At 50.0% G+C, this 18760-nt stretch overlaps 1 protein-coding gene across 3 annotated transcripts in view; it reads left to right on the top strand.

Moving 5' to 3' along the window:
• The window catches only part of LOC143784993 (integrin alpha-L-like), a 105326-nt gene that overhangs the window by 68064 nt on the left and 18502 nt on the right, over positions 1 to 18760 (top strand). For 2 of the 3 annotated variants that reach the window (XM_077273620.1, XM_077273621.1), the window contains exons 22-29: positions 10422 to 10501; positions 10596 to 10632; positions 10968 to 11041; positions 11137 to 11211; positions 12278 to 12350; positions 12620 to 12718; positions 13339 to 13416; positions 13784 to 13864. In XM_077273620.1, the coding sequence (XP_077129735.1) occupies positions 10422 to 10501; positions 10596 to 10632; positions 10968 to 11041; positions 11137 to 11211; positions 12278 to 12350; positions 12620 to 12718; positions 13339 to 13416; positions 13784 to 13864 (597 nt within the window). Of the gene's footprint in view, positions 1 to 10421; positions 10502 to 10595; positions 10633 to 10967; positions 11042 to 11136; positions 11212 to 11671; positions 11860 to 12277; positions 12351 to 12619; positions 12719 to 13338; positions 13417 to 13783; positions 13865 to 18760 lie in introns of those variants that run through there. The other variant, XM_077273622.1, reaches the window with a different exon arrangement.

Raw genomic sequence — 18760 nt, 5'->3', positions numbered from 1 at the left:
TTAGGCCAGAGCTGGGCATCTAGCGATAAATAGGAAATGCTACCTGGCTATTTCTAGTTGCGCGGCAGGCTTAGTTCATGGTCAGTATAGTTCCATCTTCCGAGAGCTTGTCCTTCTATAGGCTTGCTATGATCTCTGCCTGCAGAGATCATGACAGTTTGACCGGCCAGTAAAGTGTTAAAGACCCAGGTTTAGAGAGGAGAGTTATAAGAAGTCTGCTGGAATTGTTTTTTTTTTTTTTTTTCTCTCCAGTCTGCCTTGCTGCAGTCTTTTCTTTCTCTCTCCTCCTAATCTCTGTATGCTCTGTGTGCACCTGACAATAATGGATCTCCAGAGTGTAACTGCGGGTTTGAATAATCTCATCACGAAAGTACAAAATTTACAAGATTTTGTGGTACATGCTCCGGTATCTGAGCCGAGAATTTCTTTGCCGGAGTTCTTCACAGGGAATAGAGCTAGCTTCCAGAATTTCCGAAATAATTGTAAGCTTTATTTGTCCCTGAAGTCTCGTTCAGCTGGAGACCCTGCTCAGCAGGTTAGGATTGTGATTTCCTTGCTCAGGGGTGACCCTCAAGATTGGGCCTTCTCATTGCCAGCAGGGGATCCTGCGTTACGCGATGTGGATGCGTTTTTTCTGGCCTTGGGCTTGCTTTATGAGGAACCTCATTTGGAACTTCAGGCAGAAAAAACTTTGATGGCACTATCTCAGGGGCAAGACGAAGCTGAAGTTTTCTGCCAAAAATTCCGTAAATGGTCTGTGCTTACTCAGTGGAATGAGTGCGCCTTGGCGGCAACTTTCAGAGAAGGTCTCTCTGATGCCGTTAAGGATGTTATGGTGGGGTTCCCTTTGCCTGCAGGTCTGAATGAGTCCATGACAATGGCTATTCAGATTGATAGGCGTCTGCGGGAGCGCAAACCGGTGCACCATCTGGCGGTGTCTATGGAAAAGACGCCAGAAAGTATGCAGTGTGATAGAATTCTGTCCAGGAGCGAGCGACAGAATTTTAGACGGAAGAATGGATTGTGTTTCTATTGTGGGGATTCTACTCATGTTATATCGGCATGCTCTAGGCGTACAAAGAAGCTTGATAAATCTGTTTCCATTGGCACCATTCAGTCTAAGTTTATTTTGTCTGTAACCCTGATTTGCTCTTTGTCATCCATTGCCACGGACGCCTATGTTGACTCTGGCGCCGCTCTGAGTCTTATGGATTGGTCCTTTGCCAATCGTTGTGGTTTTGATTTAGAGCCTTTGGAGACTCTTATTCCTCTGAAGGGGATTGACTCCACCCCATTGGCTAATAATAAACCACAATACTGGACACAAGTAACCATGCGTATCAATCCGGATCACCAGGAGATTATTCGTTTCCTGGTGCTGTATAATTTACATGACGATTTGGTACTGGGATTGCCATGGTTGCAGTCTCACAACCCAGTCTTGGACTGGAGAGCAATGTCTGTGTTGAGCTGGGGATGTAAGGGTATTCATGGGGACGTACCTTTGGTTTCTATTTCGTCGTCCATTCCCTCTGAAGTCCCTGAGTTCCTCTCTGATTATCAAGACGTCTTTGACGAACCCAAGCTTGGGTCGTTACCTCCGCACCGTGAGTGCGATTGTGCCATAGATTTGATACCGGGTTGTAAATATCCAAAGGGTCGTTTGTTTAATTTGTCTGTGCCGGAACATGCTGCTATGCGGGAATATATAAAGGAGTCTTTGGAAAAGGGACATATTCGTCCATCTTCTTCTCCCTTGGGAGCTGGGTTTTTCTTTGTCTCAAAAAAAGACGGCTCTTTGAGACCATGTATTGATTATCGGCTTCTGAATAAGATCACTGTTAAGTATCAATACCCATTGCCATTGCTTACTGATTTGTTTGCTCGTATAAAGGGGGCTAAGTGGTTCTCTAAAATTGATCTTCGTGGGGCGTATAATTTGGTGCGGATCAGGCAGGGGGATGAGTGGAAGACCGCATTTAATACGCCCGAGGGCCACTTTGAGTATTTGGTCATGCCTTTTGGTCTTTCTAATGCCCCTTCAGTTTTCCAGTCTTTTATGCATGATATTTTCCGCGATTTTCTGGATAAATTTATGATAATATATCTGGATGATATTCTGATTTTTTCTGATGACTGGGACTCTCATGTCCAGCAGGTCAGGAGAGTTTTTCAGGTTCTGCGGTCTAATTCTTTATGTGTGAAGGGGTCTAAGTGCGTTTTTGGGGTCCAGAAAATTTCCTTTTTGGGGTATATTTTTTCTCCCTCTTCCATTGAGATGGATCCCGTCAAGGTGCAAGCTATTTGTGACTGGACTCAGCCCTCCTCTCTTAAGGGTCTTCAGAGATTTTTGGGCTTTGCCAACTTTTACCGCCGATTTATTGCTGGTTTTTCGGATGTCGTTAAACCACTGACTGATTTGACCAGACAAGGCGCTGATGTTGCTAATTGGTCCCCTCATGCTGTAGAGGCCTTTCAGGAGCTTAAGCGCCGTTTTGCCTCTGCCCCTGTGTTGCGTCAGCCTGATGTGAATCTGCCTTTTCAGGTTGAGGTTGACGCTTCGGAGATCGGAGCTGGGGCAGTGTTGTCGCAGAAAGGTTCCGACTGCTCCGTCATTAGGCCTTGTGCCTTCTTTTCTCGCAAATTTTCGCCCGCAGAGCGGAATTATGATGTTGGGAATCGGGAGCTTTTGGCCATGAAGTGGGCGTTTGAGGAGTGGCGCCATTGGCTCGAGGGGGCTAGGCATCAGGTGGTGGTATTGACTGACCACAAAAATTTGATTTATCTTGAGACTGCCAGACGCCTGAATCCTAGACAGGCGCGCTGGTCTTTATTTTTTTCTCGCTTTAATTTTGTGGTGTCATACCTACCGGGTTCTAAGAATGTTAAGGCAGATGCCCTTTCTAGGAGTTTTGACCCGGACTCTCCTGGTAATTCTGAACCCACAGGTATCCTTAGGGAGGGAGTAATTTTGTCGGCCGTTTCTCCTGATCTGCGGCGGTTCTTGCAAGAGTTTCAGGCGGATAGACCGGATCGTTGTCCGCCTGATAGACTGTTTGTTCCGGATGATTGGACCAGCAGAGTCATCTCTGAGGTACATTCTTCTGCATTGGCAGGTCATCCCGGAATTTTTGGTACCAGGGATTTGGTGGCAAGATCCTTCTGGTGGCCTTCTCTGTCACGAGATGTGCGAGTCTTTGTGCAGTCATGTGACGTTTGTGCTCGGGCCAAGTCTTGTAGTTCTCGGGCTAGCGGACTGCTGTTGCCCTTGCCTATTCCTAAGAGGCCTTGGACACACATCTCGATGGATTTTATTTCAGATCTGCCTGTTTCCCAGAAGATGTCTGTCATCTGGGTGGTCTGTGACCGTTTCTCTAAAATGGTCCATTTGGTTCCTCTGCCCAAGTTGCCTTCTTCTTCTGAGTTGGTTCCTCTGTTTTTTCAGAATGTTGTCCGATTGCACGGTATTCCTGAGAATATTGTTTCTGACAGAGGTACCCAATTTGTGTCTAGATTTTGGCGGGCATTCTGTGCTAGGATGGGCATAGATTTGTCTTTTTCATCTGCTTTTCACCCTCAGACTAATGGCCAGACCGAGCGGACTAATCAGACCCTTGAGACATATCTGAGGTGTTTTGTCTCTGCTGACCAGGATGATTGGGTTGCTTTTTTGCCATTGGCAGAGTTCGCCCTCAATAATCGGGCCAGTTCTTCCACCTTGGTGTCCCCGTTTTTCTGTAATTCGGGGTTTCACCCTCGATTTTCCTCCGGTCAGGTGGAATCCTCGGATTGTCCTGGAGTGGATGCGGTGGTGGAGAGATTGCATCACATCTGGGGGCAGGTTATGGACAATTTGAAGTTGTCCCAGGAGAAGACTCAGCGTTTTGCCAACCGTCATCGTCGTGTTGGTTCTCGGCTTTGTGTTGGAGATTTAGTGTGGTTGTCTTCTCGTTTTGTCCCTATGAGGGTCTCTTCTCCTAAGTTTAAACCTCGGTTCATCGGCCCTTATAGAATATTGGAGATTCTTAATCCTGTTTCTTTCCGTTTGGACCTCCCTGCGTCCTTTTCCATTCATAACGTTTTTCATCGGTCGTTATTGCGCAGGTATGAGGTACCTGTTGTACCTTCAGTTGAGCCTCCTGCTCCGGTGTTGGTTGAGGGTGAGTTGGAGTACGTTGTGGAGAAAATTTTGGACTCTCGTGTTTCCAGACGGAAACTCCAGTATCTGGTCAACTGGAAGGGTTACGGCCAGGAGGATAATTCTTGGGTCAATGCATCTGATGTTCATGCTTCTGATCTTGTTCGTGCCTTCCATGGGGCTCATCCTGGTCGCCCTGGTGGATCTGGTGAGGGTTCGGTGCCCCCTCCTTGAGGGGGGGGTACTGTTGTGAATTTGGATTCTGGGCTCCCCCGGTGGCCGCTTGTGGAATTGGACTTGTCATCCTCTTTCCTGTTTCACCTGATTCCATCAGTAGTGGGTGTCGCTATTTAAGCTCATTTCTCTGGTGGTTTCTTGCCGGTCAACAATGTTATCTGATGCCTCTCAGTGCTTGTTCCTGCTTCTAGACAACCACTAGATAAGTTGGACTTTTGTCCATGTTTTGTTTTTGCCTATTTGTTCCAGTTCACAGCTGAAGTTTTGTTACTGTGTCTGGAAAGCTCTCGTTGATCAGGGATTGCTACTCTGGCGTTATGAGTTAATGCCAGAGTTTAAGGTAATCTCTGGATGGTGTTTTGTTAGTGTTTTTCTGCTGACCATGAAAGTATACTATCTGTCTTCTGCTATCTAGTAAGCGGACCTCAAATTTGCTAAGACTATTTTCCTGCTGCGTTTGTTGTTTCATCTGAACTCACCGTCATTATATGTGGGGGGCTACTGTCTTCTTTGGAATATTTCTCTAGAGGTGAGCCAGGTCTTATATTTCCCTCTGCTAGCTATTTAGGTCTTAGGCCAGAGCTGGGCATCTAGCGATAAATAGGAAATGCTACCTGGCTATTTCTAGTTGCGCGGCAGGCTTAGTTCATGGTCAGTATAGTTCCATCTTCCGAGAGCTTGTCCTTCTATAGGCTTGCTATGATCTCTGCCTGCAGAGATCATGACAAATCTCTATGCTGCCCACTGTGATGGAATTCCTTGCCCTCTCCCAGCCGTGGGGGCTAATCTTTTCCTATTGGGGTAGAATACATTTGCAGTGCAGGATGGAGCTTCTTACATGCTCCTCTTTGCACTATTTCCCTAAGGTGACACAACAATTGGCACGTATGACTCAACCCTACTTTACTAGCTTTCTATCTTGCAGATACTTGTGACTGGCTCTTTGTCCATACTTATCTGCAAATTTCTCTGTAAAGTTACATAAGAGAGTCTAGCTCCTTGCACTGACCCTAACGGTGGGGCCTTGCACGCTGTTAACCCTACGTGAAAATAGGAAAAATGAGGCTGGGGCTGGTGGAGGGCTTCCAGAGCGAGAGGGGCTACTGGAGGTGAAGATAGGGAAAATAGGGCTGGTGGAGGGCTTCCAGAGCGAGAGGGGCTACTGGAGGTGAAAATAGGGAAAATGGGGCTGGTGGAGGGCTTCCAGAGCGAGAGGGGCTACTGGCGGTGAAAATAGGGAAAATGGGGCTGGTGGAGGGCTTCCAGAGAGAGAGGGGCTACTGGAGGTGAAAATAGGGAAAATGGGGCTGGTGGAGGGCTTCCAGAGAGAGAGGGGCTACTGGAGGTGAAAATAGGGAAAATGGGGCTGGTGGAAGGCTTCCAGAGCGAGAGGGGCTACTGGAGGTGAAAATAGGGAAAATGGGGCTGGTGGAAGGCTTCCAGAGCGAGAGGGGCTACTGGAGGTGAAAATAGGGAAAATGGGGCTGGTGGAGGGCTTCCAGAGCGAGAGGGGCTACTGGAGGTGAAAATAGGGAAAATGGGGCTGGTGGAGGGCTTCCAGAGCGAGAGGGGCTACTGGCGGTGAAAATAGGGAAAATGGGGCTGGTGGAGGGCTTCCAGAGAGAGAGGGGCTACTGGAGGTGAAAATAGGGAAAATGGGGCTAGTGGAGGGCTTCCAGAGCGAGAGGGGCTACTGGAGGTGAAAATAGGGAAAATGGGGCTGGTGGAGGGCTTCCAGAACGAGAGGGGCTACTGGAGGTGAAAATAGGGAAAATGGGGCTGGTGGAGGGCTTCCAGAGCGAGAGGGGCTACTGGAGGTGAAAATAGGGAAAATGGGGCTGGTGGAGGGCTTCCAGAGCGAGAGGGGCTACTGGAGGTGAAAATAGGGAAAATGGGGCTGGTGGAGGGCTTCCAGAGCGAGAGGGGCTACTGGAGGTGAAAATAGGGAAAATGGGGCTGGTGGAGGGCTTCCAGAGCGAGAGGGGCTACTGGAGGTGAAAATAGGGAAAATGGGGCTGGTGGAGGGCTTCCAGAGCGAGAGGGGCTACTGGAGGTGAAAATAGGGAAAATGGGGCTGGTGGAGGGCTTCCAGAGAGAGAGGGGCTACTGGAGGTGAAAATAGGGAAAATGGGGCTAGTGGAGGGCTTCCAGAGCGAGAGGGGCTACTGGAGGTGAAAATAGGGAAAATGGGGCTGGTGGAGGGCTTCCAGAGCGAGAGGGGCTACTGGAGGTGAAAATAGGGAAAATGGGGCTGGTGGAAGGCTTCCAGAGCGAGAGGGGCTACTGGAGGTGAAAATAGGGAAAATGGGGCTGGTGGAGGGCTTCCAGAGCGAGAGGGGCTACTGGAGGTGAAAATAGGGAAAATGGGGCTGGTGGAGGGCTTCCAGAGCGAGAGGGGCTACTGGCGGTGAAAATAGGGAAAATGGGGCTGGTGGAGGGCTTCCAGAGAGAGAGGGGCTACTGGAGGTGAAAATAGGGAAAATGGGGCTAGTGGAGGGCTTCCAGAGCGAGAGGGGCTACTGGAGGTGAAAATAGGGAAAATGGGGCTGGTGGAGGGCTTCCAGAACGAGAGGGGCTACTGGAGGTGAAAATAGGGAAAATGGGGCTGGTGGAGGGCTTCCAGAGCGAGAGGGGCTACTGGAGGTGAAAATAGGGAAAATGGGGCGGGCTGGTGGAGGGCTTCCAGAGCGAGAGGGGCTACTGGAGGTGAAAATAGGGAAAATGGGGCTGGTGGAGGGCTTCCAGAGCGAGAGGGGCTACTGGAGGTGAAAATAGGGAAAATGGGGCTGGTGGAGGGCTTCCAGAGCGAGAGGGGCTACTGGAGGTGAAAATAGGGAAAATGGGGCTGGTGGAGGGCTTCCAGAACGAGAGGGGCTACTGGAGGTGAAAATAGGGAAAATGGGGCTGGTGGAGGGCTTCCAGAGCGAGAGGGGCTACTGGAGGTGAAAATAGGGAAAATGGGGCTGGTGGAGGGCTTCCAGAGAGAGAGGGGCTACTGGAGGTGAAAATAGGGAAAATGGGGCTAGTGGAGGGCTTCCAGAGCGAGAGGGGCTACTGGAGGTGAAAATAGGGAAAATGGGGCTGGTGGAAGGCTTCCAGAGCGAGAGGGGCTACTGGAGGTGAAAATAGGGAAAATGGGGCTGGTGGAGGGCTTCCAGAGCGAGAGGGGCTACTGGAGGTGAAAATAGGGAAAATGGGGCTGGTGGAGGGCTTCCAGAGCGAGAGGGGCTACTGGAGGTGAAAATAGGGAAAATGGGGCTGGTGGAGGGCTTCCAGAACGAGAGGGGCTACTGGAGGTGAAAATAGGGAAAATGGGGCTGGTGGAGGGCTTCCAGAGCGAGAGGGGCTACTGGAGGTGAAAATAGGGAAAATGGGGCTGGTGGAGGGCTTCCAGAGCGAGAGGGGCTACTGGAGGTGAAAATAGGGAAAATGGGGCTGGTGGAGGGCTTCCAGAGCGAGAGGGGCTACTGGAGGTGAAAATAGGGAAAATGGGGCTGGTGGAGGGCTTCCAGAGCGAGAGGGGCTACTGGAGGTGAAAATAGGGAAAATGGGGCTGGTGGAGGGCTTCCAGAACGAGAGGGGCTACTGGAGGTGAAAATAGGGAAAATGGGGCTGGTGGAGGGCTTCCAGAGCGAGAGGGGCTACTGGAGGTGAAAATAGGGAAAATGGGGCTGGTGGAGGGCTTCCAGAGAGAGAGGGGCTACTGGAGGTGAAAATAGGGAAAATGGGGCTAGTGGAGGGCTTCCAGAGCGAGAGGGGCTACTGGAGGTGAAAATAGGGAAAATGGCGCTGGTGGAAGGCTTCCAGAGCGAGAGGGGCTACTGGAGGTGAAAATAGGGAAAATGGGGCTGGTGGAGGGCTTCCAGAGCGAGAGGGGCTACTGGAGGTGAAAATAGGGAAAATGGGGCTGGTGGAGGGCTTCCAGAACGAGAGGGGCTACTGGAGGTGAAAATAGGGAAAATGGGGCTGGTGGAGGGCTTCCAGAGCGAGAGGGGCTACTGGAGGTGAAAATAGGGAAAATGGGGCTGGTGGAGGGCTTCCAGAGCGAGAGGGGCTACTGGAGGTGAAAATAGGGAAAATGGGGCTGGTGGAGGGCTTCCAGAGCGAGAGGGGCTACTGGAGGTGAAAATAGGGAAAATGGGGCTAGTGGAGGGCTTCCAGAGCGAGAGGGGCTACTGGAGGTGAAAATAGGGAAAATGGGGCTGGTGGAAGGCTTCCAGAGCGAGAGGGGCTACTGGAGGTGAAAATAGGGAAAATGGGGCTGGTGGAGGGCTTCCAGAGCGAGAGGGGCTACTGGAGGTGAAAATAGGGAAAATGGGGCTGGTGGAGGGCTTCCAGAGCGAGAGGGGCTACTGGAGGTGAAAATAGGGAAAATGGGGCTGGTGGAGGGCTTCCAGAGCGAGAGGGGCTACTGGAGGTGAAAATAGGGAAAATGGGGCTGGTGGAGGGCTTCCAGAGCGAGAGGGGCTACTGGAGGTGAAAATAGGGAAAATGGGGCTGGTGGAGGGCTTCCAGAACGAGAGGGGCTACTGGAGGTGAAAATAGGGAAAATGGGGCTGGTGGAGGGCTTCCAGAGCGAGAGGGGCTACTGGAGGTGAAAATAGGGAAAATGGGGCTGGTGGAGGGCTTCCAGAGAGAGAGGGGCTACTGGAGGTGAAAATAGGGAAAATGGGGCTAGTGGAGGGCTTCCAGAGCGAGAGGGGCTACTGGAGGTGAAAATAGGGAAAATGGGGCTGGTGGAAGGCTTCCAGAGCGAGAGGGGCTACTGGAGGTGAAAATAGGGAAAATGGGGCTGGTGGAGGGCTTCCAGAGCGAGAGGGGCTACTGGAGGTGAAAATAGGGAAAATGGGGCTGGTGGAGGGCTTCCAGAACGAGAGGGGCTACTGGAGGTGAAAATAGGGAAAATGGGGCTGGTGGAGGGCTTCCAGAGCGAGAGGGGCTACTGGAGGTGAAAATAGGGAAAATGGGGCTGGTGGAGGGCTTCCAGAGAGAGAGGGGCTACTGGAGGTGAAAATAGGGAAAATGGGGCTAGTGGAGGGCTTCCAGAGCGAGAGGGGCTACTGGAGGTGAAAATAGGGAAAATGGGGCTGGTGGAAGGCTTCCAGAGCGAGAGGGGCTACTGGAGGTGAAAATAGGGAAAATGGGGCTGGTGGAGGGCTTCCAGAGCGAGAGGGGCTACTGGAGGTGAAAATAGGGAAAATGGGGCTGGTGGAGGGCTTCCAGAGCGAGAGGGGCTACTGGAGGTGAAAATAGGGAAAATGGGGCTGGTGGAGGGCTTCCAGAACGAGAGGGGCTACTGGAGGTGAAAATAGGGAAAATGGGGCTGGTGGAGGGCTTCCAGAGCGAGAGGGGCTACTGGAGGTGAAAATAGGGAAAATGGGGCTGGTGGAGGGCTTCCAGAGCGAGAGGGGCTACTGGAGGTGAAAATAGGGAAAATGGGGCTGGTGGAGGGCTTCCAGAGCGAGAGGGGCTACTGGAGGTGAAAATAGGGAAAATGGGGCTGGTGGAGGGCTTCCAGAGCGAGAGGGGCTACTGGAGGTGAAAATAGGGAAAATGGGGCTGGTGGAGGGCTTCCAGAACGAGAGGGGCTACTGGAGGTGAAAATAGGGAAAATGGGGCTGGTGGAGGGCTTCCAGAGCGAGAGGGGCTACTGGAGGTGAAAATAGGGAAAATGGGGCTGGTGGAGGGCTTCCAGAGAGAGAGGGGCTACTGGAGGTGAAAATAGGGAAAATGGGGCTGGTGGAGGGCTTCCAGAGAGAGAGGGGCCATTGGAGGTGAAAATGGGGAAAATGGGGCTGGTGGAGGGCTTCCAGAGCGAGAGGGGCTACTGGAGGTGAAAATAGGGAAAATGGGGCTGGTGGAGGGCTTCCAGTACAAGAGGGGCTACTGGAGGTGAAAATAGGGAAAACAAGTGTGGTGGAAGCTCCCGGAGCTAGAGGGGACATTGCAAGTGAAGATGGGGATCCTGCCGCACAGACAGAGGGCCTTCTAGGTACTGTTTCTTCTCAGCTATGACCAGAACATGATCATCTTCTTTGCTCCTCAGGCTGTTGTCCACATCATGTTCAGCGTTGTCTCCAACGTGTCCTGGGATGACCGTATTTTTATGGCCACCAGTGTGATGAGGTGAGAGGGAAAGCCGCTCTGTCCACTTGGGAAGTTTTGGCTTGTGAGTTATCGGTTCTCTGGTATTTACAGAATTTCTCTTTTATCTTTATAGAGATGGAAATAAAACCTCCATCAGTGACAAAAATGAGGTACCCGTCCTGGGGATGAAGATGGAAAGCAAAGAGGATGGGGGAATGGTGTAGAAAGGGGGACACTGAGGATGATAATGGAGAACATTGAGGGTGGGGGAAGCTGAGAAGGAGGGGACACGGGAGATGAAGATGAGGTGCAGTAAATGAGGTGAGGAAACTCCAGACAAAGGGCGGACACCAAGGATGAAAGTGGGAAGCAATCACATGGTGGGGAGACGTTGGAGATGATGGGGAGCCTGCAGCATAATCAGAGCACACTTGGATCCTAGTTACTGAGTGTTTTCCCTGAGCCCAGTGCTCACCAGAACCTGATCCCACTCTCTGCTCCTCAGGACATTGTCTACGTCATGTCCAGCGTTGTCCCCAATGTGTCCTGGGCTGATCGTATGTCCAGCAATATGGTTAGGTAAGAGATGGCCACTCCATCTTCTGTGTGGTGACATCCTGGGTCGTGGGTAATTGTTCCTCAGGTTTACAGTTTGGGACTTTATCTTCTGACAGAGATGGAAACAGAAGCACCAGCCTCACAGTATACGAGGTGCCCGTCTTGTATCCAATCCACGTCATCAGCCGGAGGTAAGTACCTACCTGATTGGTGAGACTGAGCCAGTGACTTATTTTGCAGGACAGAGGAATATGTTGTAGGAGTGCAATATTTTGCAGATCTCTACAGCTCAGTGGTGAAATAGCTGCAGAAATAACTCCATGTACCTGTAAGTAGGTAGAGGGAATAATAGAAATCTTTAGAGATGTTAGTGGATCCTGTTGTGTTGGGGGATCTTCTTATTTTACTTATGGATTGTGTCATGCTGCTGATGGAACTTGATTGGTTGATGGATCCTTTTCTGTAGCTGTCATGATGCTAGCGGATCTTGTCATGTGGCTGCATGATCTTGTCATTTTGCTGGTAGATACTGTCACGTTGTCATTGAATCAGGTTTTGTTGCCGATGAATCCTGATATATTGCTGCTAGAATCTATTGTTTTCACTTCGGAATCTTATCAAATTGCTGGTGAGACCCTTGTCATATTGCAGATGGACATCCCCCTCTCCTCCATGTGTCTTGGTCAACAGTGACCACTAATTTCTGCCATACGCCTCAGAGGATGTTCTTTGAGGTGGAGGAGAATGGAAGGTGAAGAGGAAGATTTGAGGAAACAAGGAAAAGACCAGGAGGAGATCAGGATAAGAAGAGGTGGAGAGGAAGAGAAAAGGGGAAGAAGTGGAAACGATCACAAGATGATCAGTAATAAATGTGGGGGGATGACTTAAAGATCAGGAGAAGATGACTAAGAACTCAGGAGGAGGCCAGAAGCAAACAAGAAGAGGAGCTCAGGAGAAGACAGTTGGAGGGCATGGGAGACATGGGAAACAAATGAGAGATTAGGACTCGGGAGATGATGACAAGGAGGCAAGTAGGAAAGAATAAAGATCATAAGGAGATGATGAGGAAGAGATCAAGGAGGGACCAGCAGACAACTAAAAGAAATCGGGGGAGAAGGCCACAAGAGGATTATCAGGCATTCAGGGTGGATGTCTTCTGTCACCGCTGTTCACGCTCCCAGGAACCTCATGTCTTGGATTTCTTTACTGTAGCTTCTCCTTGTAATATTGGGTGTGATGTTCTTCTCTCATCACCAGCCTGGAGGATTCCACCAAATACGTCCCATTCATCAGAGTGAATGAAACAGCGATGGCGACTCACAGATATCAGGTGATTTCTGACTTACACCCCCGTGTGTCACTATCATTTTCATCCCCTCATCTCCCTTGTGTCAGTCATTCGTGTCACCTCATCTCCCCCGTATTTCACCGTCCGTTAACGTCCCCTCATCTTCCCCGTGCGTCACGATCATTTACATCCCATCATCTCCCTGCGCATGTCCCCATCATTATTGTCTCCTCTCCCCCCACATGTCACCATCATTCGCGTCCCCTCATCTGCCCCAGTGTGTCCGTCATTAGTGTCCTGTGTTGTTCCAGATTAAGAACTTGGGGCTCGGTGCCGTCCTCATTGACCTGAGTGTTCATGTCTCTTACGTGGAGGTTGTGAGCTGGGACATCACCATCTCTTTTTCTCAGGTAAATGTGATATAAGGTTGTCATTCAAGGTGGGTGGCAAACAGGTGTAGGTGCGGGCAGGTACAGGCAGAGGGTGTGTGGTGGGCAGGTGTTGGGGGGTAGCAAGCAGGTGTAGGTGCAGGCAGTGGATGTGTGGCGGGCAGGTGTAGGGGCGGGTAGTGAGCAGGTGTAGGTGCAGGCAGTGGGTGTGTGGTGGGCAGGTGTTGGGGGGTAGCAAGCAGGTGTAGGTGCAGGCAGTGGGTGTGTGGCAGGCAGGTGTAGGGGCGGGTATTGAGCATGTGTAGGTGCAGGCAGTGGGTGTCTGGCTGGCAGGTGTAGGAATGGGTACAGCGCAGGTGTAGGACTGGGCAGAAGTAGGGATGGGTAGCGAGTAGGTGCAGGTGCAGGCAGTGGGTGTGTGACAGGTAGTTATAGGGGTGGGTAGTGAGCAGGAGTAGGTGCGTGCAGGTGTAGAGATGGGTAGCGAGCAGGTGTAGATGCAGGCAGTGGGTGTGTGACAGGTAGTGGTTGGGGTGGGTAGCGAGCAGGTGTAGGTGCAGGCAGTGGGTGTGGTGCGGGCAGGTGTAGGTGCGGGCAGCAGAGACGTGGTGAGCATTAGTGTTACTTTTCTTTCTTCTCAGAACAATGGTGTCAACTGCTCTGCCCCCAATGACTCTTCTGCTGTTAAGACCCACAGTAAAGAACACAAAACAAACCAGGTAAAACCTGACTGGTACTCTGCTGTGATGTCACAGGGCGCCAATGACCTAATGATGTCATGGGATAGAATTATCAATTCATAAGATGATACGGTAGTATGAGGACATCACTGGGTGATATAGGAGGATATCGCAGGGTGGTGATGTCACAGGTAATGACATCGCAGGGTGGTGATGTCACAGGTAATGACATCGCGGGGTGGTGATGTCACAGATAATGACATCGCAGGGTGGTGATGTCACAGGTAATGACATCGCAGGGTGGTGATGTCACATAATGACATCGCAGGGTGGTGATGTCACAGGTAATGACATCGCAGGGTGGTGATGTCACAGAATGTTGGAGTAATCAGAGGTTGCTTTGCAGACGTGGCGCTGTACCATGGACCCATCTGGTGAAATGGATGTTGGCCTCTCTGGACAGCTGCAGCCGATGACCACGTGGGAGGTAGCATCACAAGACCACCACTCACCACGTGTCATCCCTCGTGTCCTCCCCTTCACCCGTGTCCTCCCCTTCCCTCGTGTCCTCCCCTTCCCCAGTGTCCTCTGTTATGGTTCTCAATGGCAAGAGAACATAGCCCAGCAAACATAAGTACTAGCTCTTGGAAGGATGGAAACTAAACTGACCATGAACTAAACCTGCCGCAACAACTAACAGTAGCCGGGTAGCGTAGCCTACGTTTTTTATCCCTAGACGCCCAGCGCCGGCCGGAGGACTAACTAATCCTGGCAGAGGAAAATATAGTCCTGGCTCACCTCTAGAGAAATTTCCCCGATAGGCAGACAGAGGCCCCCACATATATTGGCGGTGATTTTAGATGAAATGACAAACGTAGTATGAAAATAGGTTTAGCCAAATTGAGGTCCGCTTACTAGATAGCAGGAAGACAGAAAGGGCACTTTCATGGTCAGCTGAAAACCCTATCAAAACGCCATCCTGAAATTACTTTAAGACTCTAGTATTAACTCATAACATCAGAGTGGCAATTTCAGATCACAAGAGCTTTCCAGACACAGAAACGAAACTACAGCTGTGAACTGGAACAAAATGCAAAAACAAACGAGGACTAAAGTCCAACTTAGCTGGGAGTTGTCTAGCAGCAGGAACATGCACAGAAAGGCTTCTGATTACAATGTTGACCGGCATGGAAGTGACAGAGGAGCAAGGTTAAATAGCGACTCCCACATCCTGATGGAAACAGGTGAACAGAGGGGATGATGCACACCAGTTCAATTCCACCAGTGGCCACCGGGGGAGCCCAAAATCCAATTTCACAACAGTACCCCCCCCTCAAGGAGGGGGCACCGAACCCTCACCAGAACCACCAGGGCGATCAGGATGAGCCCTATGAAAGGCACGGACCAGATCGGAGGCATGAACATCAGAGGCAGTCACCCAAGAATTATCCTCCTGACCGTATCCCTTCCATTTGACCAGATACTGGAGTTTCCGTCTGGAAACACGGGAGTCCAAGATTTTTTCCACAACGTACTCCAACTCGCCCTCAACCAACACCGGAGCAGGAGGCTCAACGGAAGGCACAACCGGTACCTCATACCTGCGCAACAATGACCGATGAAAAACATTATGAATAGAAAAAGATGCAGGGAGGTCCAAACGGAAGGACACAGGGTTAAGAATCTCCAATATCTTGTACGGGCCGATGAACCGAGGCTTAAACTTAGGAGAAGAAACCCTCATAGGGACAAAACGAGAAGACAACCACACCAAGTCCCCAACACAAAGCCGAGGACCAACCCGACGCCGGCGGTTGGCAAAAAGCTGAGTCTTCTCCTGGGACAACTTCAAATTGTCCACTACCTGCCCCCAAATCTGATGCAACCTCTCCACCACAGCATCCACTCCAGGACAATCCGAAGATTCCACCTGACCAGAAGAAAATCGAGGATGAAACCCCGAATTACAGAAAAAAGGAGACACCAAGGTGGCAGAGCTGGCCCGATTATTGAGGGCAAACTCCGCTAAAGGCAAAAAAGCAACCCAATCATCCTGATCTGCAGACACAAAACACCTCAAATATGTCTCCAAGGTCTGATTCGTCCGCTCGGTCTGGCCATTAGTCTGAGGATGGAAAGCAGACGAGAAAGACAAATCTATGCCCATCCTAGCACAGAATGCTCGCCAAAATCTAGACACGAATTGGGTTCCTCTGTCAGAAACGATATTCTCCGGAATACCATGCAAACGGACCACATTTTGAAAAAACAGAGGAACCAACTCGGAAGAAGAAGGCAACTTAGGCAGGGGAACCAAATGGACCATCTTAGAGAAACGGTCACACACCACCCAGATGACAGACATCTTCTGAGAAACAGGAAGATCCGAAATAAAATCCATCGAGATGTGCGTCCAGGGCCTCTTCGGGATAGGCAAGGGCAACAACAATCCACTAGCCCGAGAACAACAAGGCTTGGCCCGAGCACAAACGTCACAAGACTGCACAAAGCCTCGCACATCTCGAGACAGGGAAGGCCACCAGAAGGACCTTGCCACCAAATCCCTGGTACCAAAGATTCCAGGATGACCTGTCAACGCAGAAGAATGAACCTCAGAAATGACTTTACTGGTCCAATCATCAGGAACAAACAGTCTACCAGGTGGGCAACGATCAGGTCTATCCGCCTGAAACTCCTGCAAGGCCCGCCGCAGGTCTGGAGAAACGGCAGACAATATCACTCCATCCTTAAGGATACCTGTAGGTTCAGAGTTACCAGGGGAGTCAGGCTCAAAACTCCTAGAAAGGGCATCCGCCTTAACATTCTTAGAACCCGGCAGGTAGGACACCACAAAATTAAACCGAGAGAAAAACAACGACCAGCGCGCCTGTCTAGGATTCAGGCGTCTGGCGGACTCAAGATAAATTAGATTTTTGTGGTCAGTCAATACCACCACCTGATGTCTAGCCCCCTCAAGCCAATGACGCCACTCCTCAAAAGCCCACTTCATGGCCAAAAGCTCCCGATTCCCAACATCATAATTCCGCTCGGCGGGTGAAAATTTACGCGAGAAAAAGGCACAAGGTCTCATCACGGAACAATCGGAACTTCTCTGCGACAAAACCGCCCCAGCTCCGATTTCAGAAGCGTCGACCTCAACCTGAAAAGGAAGAGCAACATCAGGCTGACGCAACACAGGGGCGGAAGAAAAGCGGCGCTTAAGCTCCCGAAAGGCCTCCACAGCAGCAGGGGACCAATCAGCAACATCAGCACCCTTCTTAGTCAAATCAGTCAATGGTTTAACAACATCAGAAAAACCAGCAATAAATCGACGATAAAAGTTAGCAAAGCCCAAAAATTTCTGAAGACTCTTAAGAGAAGAAGGTTGCGTCCAATCACAAATAGCCTGAACCTTGACAGGATCCATCTCGATGGAAGAGGGGGAAAAAATATATCCCAAAAAGGAAATCTTTTGAACCCCAAAAACGCACTTAGAACCCTTCACACACAAGGAATTAGACCGCAAAACCTGAAAAACCCTCCTGACCTGCTGGACATGAGAGTCCCAGTCATCCAAAAAAATCAAAATATCATCCAGATACACAATCATAAATTTATCCAAATAATCACGGAAAATGTCATGCATAAAGGACTGAAAGACTGAAGGGGCATTTGAAAGACCAAAAGGCATCACCAAATACTCAAAGTGGCCCTCGGGCGTATTAAATGCGGTCTTCCACTCATCCCCCTGCTTAATTCGCACCAAATTATACGCCCCACGGAGATCTATCTTAGAGAACCACTTGGCCCCCTTTATGCGAGCAAACAAATCAGTCAGCAGTGGCAACGGATATTGATATTTAACCGTGATTTTATTCAAAAGCCGATAATCAATACACGGCCTCAAAGAGCCATCTTTCTTAGCCACAAAGAAAAAACCGGCTCCTAAGGGAGATGACGAAGGACGAATATGTCCCTTTTCCAAGGACTCCTTTATATATTCTCGCATAGCAGCATGTTCAGGCACAGACAGATTAAATAAACGACCCTTAGGGTATTTACTACCCGGAATCAAATCTATGGCACAATCGCACTCCCGGTGCGGAGGTAATGAACCAAGCTTAGGTTCTTCAAAAACGTCACGATATTCAGTCAAGAATTCAGGAATCTCAGAGGGAATAGATGATGAAATGGAAACCACAGGTACGTCCCCATGCGTCCCCTTACATCCCCAGCTTAACACAGACATAGCTTTCCAGTCAAGGACTGGGTTATGAGATTGCAGCCATGGCAATCCAAGCACCAACACATCATGTAGGTTATACAGCACAAGAAAGCGAATAATCTCCTGATGATCCGGATTAATCCGCATAGTTACTTGTGTCCAGTATTGTGGTTTATTACTAGCCAATGGGGTGGAGTCAATCCCCTTCAGGGGTATAGGAGTTTCAAGAGGCTCCAAATCATACCCACAGCGTTTGGCAAAGGACCAATCCATAAGACTCAAAGCGGCGCCAGAGTCGACATAGGCATCCGCGGTAATAGATGATAAAGAACAAATCAGGGTCACAGATAGAATAAACTTAGACTGTAAAGTGCCAATTGAAACAGACTTATCAAGCTTCTTAGTACGCTTAGAGCATGCTGATATAACATGAGTTGAATCACCGCAATAGAAGCACAACCCATTTTTTCGTCTTAAATTCTGCCGTTCACTTCTGGACAGAATTCTATCACATTGCATATTCTCTGGCGTCTTCTCAGTAGACACCGCCAAATGGTGCACAGGTTTGCGCTCCCGCAGACGCCTATCGATCTGGATAGCCATTGTCATGGACTCATTCAGACCCGCAGGCACAGGGAACCCCACCATAACATCCTTAATGGCATCAGAGAGACCCTCTCTGAAATTCGCCGCCAGGGCGCACTCATTCCACTGAGTAAGCACAGCCCATTTACGGAATTTCTGGCAGTATATTTCAGCTTCGTCTTGCCCCTGAGATAGGGACATCAAGGCCTTTTCCGCCTGAAGCTCTAACTGAGGTTCCTCATAAAGCAACCCCAAGGCCAGAAAAAACGCATCCACATTGAGCAACGCAGGATCCCCTGGAGCCAATGCAAAAGCCCAATCCTGAGGGTCGCCCCGGAGCAAGGAAATCACAATCCTGACCTGCTGAGCAGGATCTCCAGCAGAGCGAGATTTCAGGGACAAAAACAACTTGCAATTATTTTTGAAATTTTGAAAGCAAGATCTATTCCCCGAGAAAAATTCAGGCAAAGGAATTCTAGGTTCAGATATAGGAACATGAACAACAAAATCTTGTAAATTTTGAACTTTCGTGGTGAGATTATTCAAACCTGCAGCTAAACTCTGAATATCCAT

This window comes from Ranitomeya variabilis, chromosome 7, assembly GCF_051348905.1.
Source record: "Ranitomeya variabilis isolate aRanVar5 chromosome 7, aRanVar5.hap1, whole genome shotgun sequence".
NCBI classification, from domain to species: Eukaryota; Metazoa; Chordata; class Amphibia; order Anura; family Dendrobatidae; genus Ranitomeya; species Ranitomeya variabilis.
This window is presented reverse-complemented; position numbering and strand designations above follow the sequence as displayed.